At 35.6% G+C, this 12,482-nt stretch overlaps 1 protein-coding gene across 1 annotated transcript in view; it reads left to right on the forward strand.

The window, feature by feature from the left end:
- Nucleotides 1–12,223, forward strand: part of LOC107444133 (corticotropin-releasing hormone receptor 2-like) — a 118,011-nt gene extending 105,788 nt beyond the window's left edge. Inside the window, exons 9-12 of the mRNA XM_021144632.4 lie at nt 4,389–4,466; nt 5,604–5,739; nt 9,177–9,218; nt 10,313–12,223. Coding sequence (XP_021000291.2) covers nt 4,389–4,466; nt 5,604–5,739; nt 9,177–9,218; nt 10,313–10,534 — 478 coding nt within the window. The 3' untranslated portion in view covers nt 10,535–12,223. The remainder of the gene's footprint in view (nt 1–4,388; nt 4,467–5,603; nt 5,740–9,176; nt 9,219–10,312) is intronic.
- Nucleotides 12,224–12,482: the final 259 nt, after the last annotated feature.

Here is a 12,482-nt window from a genome sequence, read left to right on the forward strand (position 1 = left end):
ACTTGATGAATGAAGCGTTGGAATGCAGCATTTGATAATCCAAACGGCATATACAAAAACTCGAACAATCCAAACGGGGTTGTTACCGCAGTCTTTGGAACGTCTTCGCTGCGCACCGGAATCTGATAATACGCTTTTTCCAGGTCCAAGGTAGAAAATATCCTTTTACCTTCCAAAACCTGAAAACAGTCTTGCATGTTGGGAACAGGGTACCTATCTGGCACGGTCACACCATTAAGACGACGAAAATCACCACATGGTCGCCAGTCGCCGTTCTTCTTTAACACCATGTGTAACGGACTTGCCCAACAGCTTTTGGAAGGCTGACAAACCCCTGATGCTACCAGAAATTCAAACTCTTGTTTTGCAGCTTTCAACTTATCTGGCGATAAACGTCGAGGTTTCGAAAAAACAGGAGGTCCTTTTGTCTGTAACCAATGTTCTACTCCATGCTTAACTTTTCTTGGCGTGACACCTGATCTAATCAGAGCAGGAAATTCAGACAACAAATTGTGGAATTTGGAGTTCCCTAAAATTACCTTTACCGCTGAAGCATTCACAGTATACCGGGTACCTCTTGTTTGCAACTTGGTCAAAGGATCAATTACTGTAGCATTTTTTACGTCTATTAATAAACCAAAATTGCGTAAGAAGTCAGCTCCGATAATTGGATGAGGCACGGCAGCGATGATAAAAGGCCAGTTGAACTCTCTTCTGAGTCCGAGGTCTAATTTCAACAGGCGTTGGCCAAACGTTGGAATGGTCGTACCGTTTGCGGCGAACAACTTCATCTGAGAGGAATGGTCACTGGATGCATAAGCAGCACAAGGTATCACAGAGACGTCAGCTCCCGTATCGATGAGATAACGTGAGGATGTAGACTTGTCCGTCAGATAAAGTCGCTGAATCATCGCTTCGCCGTCATCCTTATGACTAGATGACGGCCTCAGCAGTTTTCCGGCAGGAACGAACATGGAGGTCGGCATTTTGTGGCTCGTTGTTTAAATATTTTATGATACCAGCAATACTGTGAATTTGCAGACTGTCGGCTTCGGCTTGTAGAGCGTTTCTGACTAGTACTTCTCGACCGGTCACTTGTACGGGCTTCCAACCGTGCGAGACGAGCTGTGATCTCTGTCAATAAAGACCGTAAATCCGTCTGATCCGTCGAATCAGCAACTACGCTGACTGACTGTGCGTTAGTTGTTGTAGCCATGATACCATCCGCCATCTCTGCCAGCTTGTCCAGGTTATCGTTGGAAATCGCCAAAATCTGTTGAACGTTAGTAGGCAATCTCTGCAAAAATAAAGATTTAAGAATTTCATCGTTAATTCTCGCTCCGGCTTTATTCCGCATCTCCAGAAGCAGTCTTGAAGGACGGCGGTCGCCAAGTTGCATCCCCGAAATCAAATCCCTTAAGCGTTGAGCTTCAGATTCAGCATATTGAGAGCACAATCTTTTCTTAAGTGCGGCGAAAGGCTTATCCACAGGTGGACTGATAACAATGTCGCTGATAATCGCCAGTTCCTCCGGTTGTAGAGCAGCAACTACATGGTGGAATTTCGTTGATTCTGTACTTACTCCCGCAAGAGTGAACTGACTTTCTATTTGTCTGAACCACAATTCTGGATTTGCTCTCCAAAAAGGTGGCGGCTTTACAGTGACACGAGCAATTTGTTGATCAGCAGCTTCAGTAGATTCGGGCATTTTTCGCATTAATCCAAAATTTATAAGTCCAACAATTGAAGTAATTTGTACTTACGGCTTGCCAAAAAACTTTAAAACTTGAAACGTACCAGCATTTCCCCGTAATCCATCAACTAGTAGAATTTCTCAAAAGCAGTTTGCAGACACAGAAATATGCGTGTTCGTTTACAGGTCACCAATTGTATATGATTCGGTGATGGAGATGTAAGACTTTCAAAAATGAAACAATATGGCAAAGAAACATCCTCTTTAATATTGAAAGATAACAAACCATCTACGAAACTTCACAAACTCCAATTAACAAGTTATTCTTCAAAAACATTAAAAGTTGTTATTAAAAGAACAATTAAAAACTTAAACTTTTGATTTTAAATATCGCATTCTGCAGGTGGGCGTCACCGGGAAGAAATTGGGATATCGGGACGAAGTCTCGGACGCTGCACAACAACCTCTCTCGAAGGCAAACTGTCATCTGCTTAAATACTGGACTTCAGCCTTTTCACTCCCTGCCTTGGCCGCCGGTTGATGCTCCTCCGCCGGTATTCCTCTGCGCAGGAACTATTTCGGTTCGTCCTCCTACCTTCGATCTTCGTTCCAATCCTCGATCCTTCTACCTCAGTTTTTCATGCAATCTGAGCTGACGCTACCAACAGCCTCTACACACTGTATTGCAATAAAACAGTCTTTAACCCATTAACAGAAGAGTTTTATTAAGCATATTTTTCACACTCTTTTATTATTTTGCATTAGTTTAGGTCAAAATAAATAAGTGAAAAATATTATAATTATATATAAATATTAAATTAAAAATAAGTGTAGAATATTATATTAAAAATTATTTAATCATCTATTTTTAGCTTTAATATAGCGAATTCATGTATAGTAGTATCATTCACTTAGCAGAGAATTTCGACAGTTTTATTAAAAGTTTAACAGCTAATAATTCTTGAAGAGTCGTGATGGCTCAGGGGATAGAGCATTCGCCTTCTAATGAAGTGAACCTAGTTCGAATCCCACCGATGGCTGGTCGATAGGAATTCCGCATCCGGCTTGCATCGACCAGAATGCTGACGTGAAATATCGTCAGTGGTAGCCGGATCATGGCTTAGAGCCCCTTTACCGCCAGACTAACCGTGGGAGGTTCTCGTGGTCTTCCTCTCCATGTAACGTAAATGCTGGTTAGTTCCGCCAAAAAAAATCCTCCACGAAGGCAAATTTATCCCAATACTTGATCCAGGAGTTCCCTTGTCTTCAGGATTGAGTTCAAAATGACAAGGCTGCGGAGTTGAACATTAGCAGTCGTAAACCCGAAAAGTGAGACTTCTGCTCTTTGACGGTTACAAAAAAAATAGTAATTATTGAATGTAATTTCTACTAATTATACTAATTATTGAATGTATTGAATGAACTAATTATTGAACGTAATTTTCTTTATTCCATCATACTACCAGCGCATTTTTATCAAACTACAGTACGCTTTACTACACGAATTTGCTATTTCAATTTTCTAAGTTTTATAGTTTATACGCAGAAAAACGATATGTATTATTAAGTTAAACAATTAGGGCAGCGGCGTCATCCCTTAAAATTTTTTAATACAGACAGAAGTGAAACCCTTTTCTGACATCAAAACTTTCTGACAAAAAAATCATCATGGCAACTAAAAACTAATTTTAAGTGTTTAATTTATTATCTAAACTTTTTAATATCTCGGGTCTTTTATTTGCCATACAAGAAATCGTTTCCATTGAATGTATATTTTACTCTAAATGACCGAAATTGGTGGTGGTTGACATCCACCGGTGAATGTTGACAATCACGTAGTCGCCTTAGTAAATGTCCGAAATATATACTAGTGTCTAGTTAAGTGGCACGTCCGGTATGCCCTAAGTCAATGTTTCTTAGGATCAAGTGTCACTGTCCGGTAAACATTTGCCCGGTATGCCCTACATCAATATTTTTTAAGGTCAAGTGTCACTGTCCGAAACGCGATAGCTCAAGAGCACTTGCCTTCCAATGAGGAGAACCTTGTTCGAATCCCACCGATGGCTGGTCGATACGACTCCGCATCTGGCTTGCACCGACCACAATGCTGACGAGAAATACCCTTAGTGGTAGGCGGATCATGGGTAAAAGTCCCCTTGGCGTCAGTCTAACAGTGGAAGGTTCTCGTGGTCTCCCTCTCCATGCAACGCAAATGCGGGTTAGTTCCATCAAAAAGTCCTCCACGAAGGCAAATGTTTCTCAATACTTGATCCAGGAGTTCCCTTGTCTTCTGGATTGGGTTCAAAATGACAAGGCTACTGAGTTGAACATAGTTAGTCGTAAACCCATGAAATTGGGTCGGCTGTTCAACGACGGTCACTGCCCAGTATGCATTTAACCGGTACTCCGAAGACTGTTGTTTCTCCTAATCTATCATCAGCAGACATTAAAATATGGAATAAATATAATAATATCAACGAATAAATTAATATCCAATCAGATATAATAAATATTTCGGGCATTCACCAAAGCGACTGTGTGATTGCTGAAATTCACCGGTGAATTCTCTTGACACGGTAACACTAAAAATTGCTGTTTTGATTTCACCGCGGAGGTATTTTTTTATGTATTTAACTAAATTTCGTGTTAACTAAAAAGAAACACTCGGTGTTTTATTTAATTTTTTCTTTTTTAGACAGAAGACGGAGAGGGGAGGTAGTATGCACATTTCAGCCGTACACTCCACCTCTCGAGATTCAGCACGAATTAACTGGTAAGTTCTTGATACCATTTTGCACGTTAACAATTCATTTATTTACATGTTATACATCATTGTAAGAAGCTGTTACTTATGGACTGGCATCTAAGACACTAGTAAAAAAAAATTCTCATAGTCTTATTGGCTGTCAAAAAATTTCTTTGGGTTAGTTGATGCGCAAAGCTTGAAAATACTCGGTAAATATTTTGAGGGGGCACCACTATTACAATAATTTCTTATATGGCATGACTTTGGTGTGAAATTTAATGCTTTAGTTAATTTTATAGCCTGTGTATAGAGATATTACTGACAATCATAGTCCGTCTTCTATCACAAGTTCTAAGCTCTTCTATAGCTGGCTTCTAACTGTAACATTTTCATCAATTTTTTTGAGTTCATCTTTGAATTGCTTTCACCCATTTGCATCGGAAACCAATTTTATTTTTTATGCATTATCTCTTATCAGCAAAATATGTGTTCAATAAGTAGTTGCTTCATACAAAATATTTATTTCTTCAATACTCACACGATAAAATGACTTATTTCTATGTATACATATTACCGTGAATAACTGAAGTCAAAAGAATGTTGACTTTCACTGGTGAATGTCAACAAGCACCTTGTCGCTTTGGGTGAATGTCCGAAATATTTGTCATATCCGATTTGATATTATGGCATTTATTCGATATTTTATTGGAGAAACGTCAGTGTTCCGGTTAAATGCATGCTGGACACACTGAACATTTTAAAAAAAATATTGATGACCAAAATAATGATACGAGGCATTTAACTAGACCCAGTATATACTTAGAATATTCACCAAAGCGATTGTCAGCAATCACCGATTTCGGTTATTCACAGTAGCATAGACATAAATATAATGAAATTATCAAAATATAGAAAAGCAGTGTGTGTATGATCAGTTGTCTTGCCCCTAGCGCAACGCGAATGTTTCGAAAAGGCGATTTATTTCCACTCTAAAGCTGAGCGACAAACTTTTCTCTTAAAAAAATAAATAAATAAACTGTGTTATAAATAATATTTAAAATAAATTTACTTTTAAACCCTCTGTAGTTGTGATGCATTTTACTTTCATAACTAAGATTAAAATAAATATGTTTTTGGTATAAACACACCATCTCATATTAAAAGGAAAGCAGTAAGAGCCACAGCCCTCTTGTTCCCTCTATTGGGCCTCACTCACTTGATGTTTTGTATCAACCCGAATGACGACGCCATGTTTGAAGAAGCCTACATGCTCACAAACGCCATCCTACAATCATCTCAGGTAAGATTTCATTAAAACTTTCTGTTTAGTTATTGTTCATTGTTATGTGTCGTTACTACCACTAGGATTATTAAACTTCAATTCACTAGTATATAAGACATGCTAACTCGATTCAATTTTGGGGCACCTTTTCATAGATGAATAACATTCTTCCCACAAATACAAATTAAATTTCTTTATCCTTTTCAATTGGGTATAATATAGCCTACGTCACAGGTTGTGTTGTTCCAACTAAATTTAACCCATGAACGGCATTTTCTGCGAGCCTAACTTCAAGCCACAAATAAACAAACGAAGTGTTCGATCGTTTAAATAGCTGCTCGCCAGATTTTATTGCACTATAAAGAAAAGTTATTGAAACTAAATAAACAACAACAACTAAAACAAATAACAACAACTACTAATAACAATAACTAAATAAACAACAACTAAATTCCATTCGTTCAGCATTGCGTCATATGTTGTTCCTACTAAATCGAAGTAGTTGTGTTTTTTCATATTATACCCAATTATTCAAAAAATAATATCAGAGTCGTTTGCTAGCTTACAACTCTATTTAATCAAAAATTAGAGTTAATTGCACTAGCTCTTTTTAGTATAAAAACTGAAGATCCTGTTATTATAAAAAAAAATGACGTTTATTTATATATCAAAAAACTTTTCAACATTTCTAATTGCACTTTGTTTCTTTCAATTTCATCCGGTTAGACAATTTTCCATACAATAGCATCAGAACCAATGAAACTTTATATTTAAGTTTCTGCATTTTCTTTCTACTATAACGTATAATCTCACTTCTTTAACAATAACTGTGAGCTATATTTTTTAGTAGCGGGTCTTTTTCATGAAAACTCCGCCTTCTAAATCAGTCAACTCTCAAACCGTTCTAAAAATGTCGTCTGCTTTTTTAATCTACCTTAATCGGCTTTTCCTTAAGTTAGCCTGATTTTTTCATGACTCTTACAACTCACATTTCCCATTGATTACTTATCTTTGATTCTTGTTATGTCAAAAAGGTCACAAAAACATTCGTTAGTAGGAGGAAACAGCATGCAGGAGGAATTTATATTTTGAACATTAGCGGAAAACACGCTATTATTTTCTTTATGGAGACGATTTTGTTTCTATGTAAGTATCTAGATACAGTCCCTGGCCAAATTATTGAACGCACTATAAGATTCTAAGTAAAATCTTAATTATCAGGTGATACTATTCAGCCTTATTGTTTTTAAGCGACTGATTGCATTTGTTAACACTCCTGTATCAATGGGTTAACATTGTAACGCAATACGTTTAAAATAAATACAAATAGGAAGTATATAAAAAAACCTCTTGAATAAAAACCCATTACATGTATGTTTAAATATAAGAGTATTGCCTATAAACTCGCGCAAAACATGTCATTATTAAAACACTACAGTGCATCTACTAATTTGATATAATTATTACAATATAATAATAAAATACCTGGTATAATAAATATTCTATATTTATATAATATCTTCCAATTTATCCAATCGCCGAATTTATATTATTTATCGCCAAATTTAACCAATTGATACACGGACGTAGACAAGGGTAAGCCGGTTCCAGCCGCGTAAAAGCAATTCAGTATTACCTGATAATTAAGATTTTACATCGAATCTTTTTTTTTTTCGAATGACAGGCACTGAACTTTATTCGTTTCGCCTTAGAAGATGCCAGAGTGTTACTCATTTCGCGTTACCTAGTGGGCACCTGTGAACCAAAGTCACGGAGGCGAGTAACATTGCCCACGCCACACTGCCACACACCCGTTCATAGTGTGGGCCACATTCACACATCACACACAACAGAGGACAACACAAGAGAGAGAAACATCCATGCCCAGAATGGGATTCGAACCCGCAGCCATTGGCTTCGCAGTCAGGCGCGATAACCGCTCGGCCACCTGGCCGGCACATAAAATCTTATAGTGCGTCTAATAATTTGGCCAGGGACTGTAAAAGGGAAATTTCGCAAATTTACGTTAGCTTCCATACGTTCCGGTACATAAGGTTTTAGGAAATTGCCCATGCACACTTCTAGTGCGCATGCGTTAGTTCTGGTGAAATGCTAATGCACCCTCGAAAAAATATCTAACTTACGTAAGGGAAAATAAGAGATTTTGTAAAAATCCGTAAAGTAAAGACACCAATTTAGTGGAATATAATTTAAATTTGACCACAAAATAAAAAAACAAACATTAACAATGGTCGCAATAGACGACCTCTACAAAGCTATAGCATACGATTCAAGATGCTTTGCTCTACGTAAAGCTGTGGTATTATGAGCAGAAAAAATTGGTAAATTTTGATGAATTCAGCGATAAACAAGGAAGCTCAATGGTGCCGATGGATAAAGAAATTTAGTTCCTGCATGAGGTCCACAAATTACCATAACTTGCAGTAGTTTTCTCTAAACTACGAGGGTAAGTTAGTAGCAATATAGCACGATTCATTTCTAAATTTCATCAACACATTTCTTCAAATTCGCAATCCATGCCAACGTTATTAGTTTGAAGGTCGGCTTAAAATGAACAGAGCTACAAACGTCGTGTTTGTAGTTTCGTCTTTGTAGCGTAAACCACGCCAACATAACGTAAAGATAAGTAGCATCTAAATTTAATGCGAACATGAGCAGTTGATTCAAATCTTATGTTGTAGCTCATTTACGTCGTACTAGAACTTCATAATGTGCTATTGGCGGCGGACTGGGAAACATCCCTGAGGATGATCCGAAGACATACCATCACAATTTTGATTCTTGCATAGGAGTATGGCACCCCGGCTTCGGTTGCCTGACGACCTGCACGCGAAGTCGAGCACTTTGCGGGAGAACAGTTTAACGAGGACCAACACCGCACGCCCTCGGTCCCTACCAGACTGATCCAAGTGGTCACCCGCCCGCACACACGGTCCGCAGCCAGTGATGCTTGACTTCGGTGATCTGTTGGGAACCGTGTCTAAGTCTCAAATCTTATAAAAGAGGAGCGTATGAAAGCTAGCGTAAAAGTTCGAAATATCCCTAATAAAAAGGTAATAAACAACTTGATAAAGTGTAAATTCATCATAAAAATTACTTGATTGATATAGTATCTTCAAAACGTGATTCAGTGGTCAGAGAAGGGCAAGAAAATAGGTATTTGAATACCACCAGAGTCAAAAATACATATATTTCACATTTAAGCTTTACTTAGCAATCACAAAATTTAAACGTCGAATTATAGCTATTCGACAATGGCTATTCAAAAAATAAAATTCTTTTATCTTACGTATGTCTTACCAAAAAGTTTTTCTAGATAAGAATTAGTCACTGACGAGCTAAATATAGCTCTCAAGACAAACGATTTATTATTGCATTCTTGAAATCAAAATATCATTATTTTTACAAGTGATTTAAAATGTGTATATTTTCAGGGCTTTTTTGTCGGGGTTTTGTATTGCTTCATGAACTCGGAGGTAAGTATCAACATCATAACTTTTGTACAGAACCTTTCATATTTTTTTTTGGAATTTTCTTTTGAAAAATATTCAGACGAGTGATCGCGAATTAATATTTTAACGTGGAAAATTAAACGCTATTGAAATGGGGAAGAACTGGATTGGAAAAAAAATACTAAGTTTAGTCATTTATTAGAAGTTACCCTCTAAGTTTCATCATTATGTTAAACTCTCACTAATAGTGATTCGTTAGAATACTTTTTGAATAGAAAGAATCTATTCAGCTTCATATAGAAGGGTAACAGCTGACGTGGATTTTTAAAAATTATGTGTCTTTACAGTGATTAACAATTAATTATAATGAATTTACTTTCTTGAATAGTTTACACAAAAAGTTATTTTGCTCAACGCATTTCTTCTACTAGAAATTCAACATTGCACTTTTTTTCCTGTTGAACAATTTAATTATGAACATTAAAAAATAACCTTTGTAAGGAATTTCTGCCTGACAACAGAGGGGGCTGTAATAACTTGTGGGGCTGGAAATGTATTTGGAAGTAAGTCTTATTAGGAAGCCTAACGGACATCACACCATTATACTTGTTTGTTTTGAAATTAAGTATGTCCTTTCTGTTCTTTGCACCATTCTAAACTGCAAAATTATGTAATAACTTCTGGATAAATATTTCAAACTGAAAAAATATTAGTTTCTGATATTACATAAAATAATATGCTTTAAAATGGAAATTCTTAATAATACATTTTACATAAATTTCTTTTAGATTATTTTCTTAATTTTATTCATAAGAACCAATTTAATAATTTATATTTAGATATTATATTTCATGAATATTCATGATCACTTTTTACGATGTTAGTCGGTATAATTACTTAAATTTAATACATACTGAATGTTTAGTTTATGTTAATGTTCCATACAGCATAACTCTCGGAGATAACCTCAAAATCAATCATCGTCATTGAAAAAAAGGATATAAACTGTTCTTTACCCTTCAGTTGAGTTGTTTTGAATAATTGGTGCAACGCTCAGTCAAAAGTTGGGTCGTTTTGAAAGAATGTGTGCAATGAAGTTATTTATTTTTCTTCATTAGGTCCAAACAGTAGTGCGTAACAGTTACTTGAGAGCAGTGATACGCCGAAATCCCAACACACGCACCAAGAGCTACCTGCGAACTTCCAATGCTTTCTTGTCGCATACGGAAATATCCGTTGCTGATACAGCGAGGAACAAAGTGGTACCAGACAGAAAGATACCTCTCCAGATCATGAATGGAGAGGAAATCAAAGACACGGAGAGGACTTATGTGTTTTGAGACTGCCATAATTTTGTTTATACGTTTTAATGATACCCCGCTTGACCCATGCCAAAATATTTGATGGTCCCATCGAATCATTTTGATGGTTTGCATTGGTTTCAGTGCGATTCATGATGGTTCAACATCTTTCGATGATCCAACATCATTTGATGATCCAACATCATTTGATGGTTCAACATCATTTGATGATCCAACATCATTTGATGGTCCAACATCATTTGATGGTCCAACATCATTTGATGGTCCAACATCATTTGATGGTTCAACATCATTTGATGGTCACCATCCCACATTTCCCATTATAAGTTCATAGTTTTTTATATGCCAGCAAACTTCCGTATTGCAAAATGCTACTTTAACTGCTTCTCCTCTGATTATGCCGAGAAAACTCGGGTATAGCAGAATTTGTCAGTTTGTTTTGTTTCATCACGTTTTTACGCTGCACAGTGGGCCAGAAGACCATGATCTTTGGCCAAAAGTCAAAATTAAATTCTCAACTAAAATATGTGTAGGCAGTTTTAATATCACCCAAATTAAGTATTCATAATCATTCCACACATTATAATTTACTTTTTGGACCGACGAGAGTACAATGTAATGAAAAATATGTTTAAAAAAATTTTTTTAATGTAACTTTTAAATTTATATTTCAGAAATATATATAGGAATTTCACCTTACTGTTGCATTTTTATCAGAGTAATTAGTCTGAAATTATAGTACAATTTTTCAATTTGTTGGATTAGTTAATACTCTTGACAAACTTACAGTTTATATCTTATCATTTGACATTTTACAATGTTTGAATCACTTTCGAAACTTATCTCCAAAAAGTTCCACGAGGTAATTAGCTAAACTTTTTTTTGTTGTCTTCTTTGAGGTTTCTTCTTTCGTAAAAACCTGCCCCATTTTGCCCATATTGCAAAGGTGGACTAATTATACCGAAAAACAAAAATTATGTTTTTTTTTCATGTTTTCGCGTTATTTTGTAATTAAATCGCGTTATTTTGTAATATTATTTCGGAAATATAATTTGCTTTTTATTTTTAATATAAAATTGCGAAAATTATTATATTTTCATTGCTATATTTAATTATTTAAACGTACTATATTATTATTATTATTATTTTTTTGCTCGCCATATTTCAGCCGCCATTTTTTTTTGTTGGTATTTTTAGTGTATTTCAAAATTTCAACTATGAATTCAATTTACCTGCACATAAAAAACCCCAAATTTTGAGACAAATTTTATCGAAATACTAATTTTGACCACGAAAACTTGGCCGCTGGCCCACTGTGAGCTGCTGAAAGCAAATAAAACACAATCTGCTGTGTTTGGAAAATTTGCCAAATTTTCTTCCGGAGTTTTGCTGTTGGATTGTGGGACTGTACACTTTGTGCCATTGCACATAAGTTGGTTACTGAATTTACAATACAAGAAAGAATAAACAAAAATGGCTTATCACTTCACTATTGATTGGAAATTATCATTTTGTGTTGTTCCTTGTTTGAAAAACTATCATACAAAGACTAATATTTAACTTTTTTCATTTGCCCGAGATAACTCGGGATATTAAACACATGATAAACACATAAAAAAAATTTAAATATTCTACTTAAAACTTGTGTATTATGTTTTGCTTTAGTTCCTTGTATTTATTAACAAAATAAAAAAATATGTTAATTTTATGCATTTTCTTCCTTCAAAAAAATTTGGTAATGCTATGATGGTTCACCATCAAGAAAAGTTTGATTCTCATAGGATAACAAATCCATTATGGTCCATGATGGTTCCAACTATACATTTTCTTGATGGTTAAATGAGAAAAACGAAATTGTTTTGATGGAACATACCATCAAAACAATTTAGTTTCTTTTATTTTGGCCCATCATAATTCAGTCCGAATTCCTACATTGGTCGTGATCATTTTGAAACATTTGATTTCT

Source organism: Parasteatoda tepidariorum, chromosome 10 (genome assembly GCF_982258835.1).
Source record: "Parasteatoda tepidariorum strain Cologne lab strain chromosome 10, Ptep-v5.0, whole genome shotgun sequence".
NCBI classification, from domain to species: Eukaryota; Metazoa; Arthropoda; class Arachnida; order Araneae; family Theridiidae; genus Parasteatoda; species Parasteatoda tepidariorum.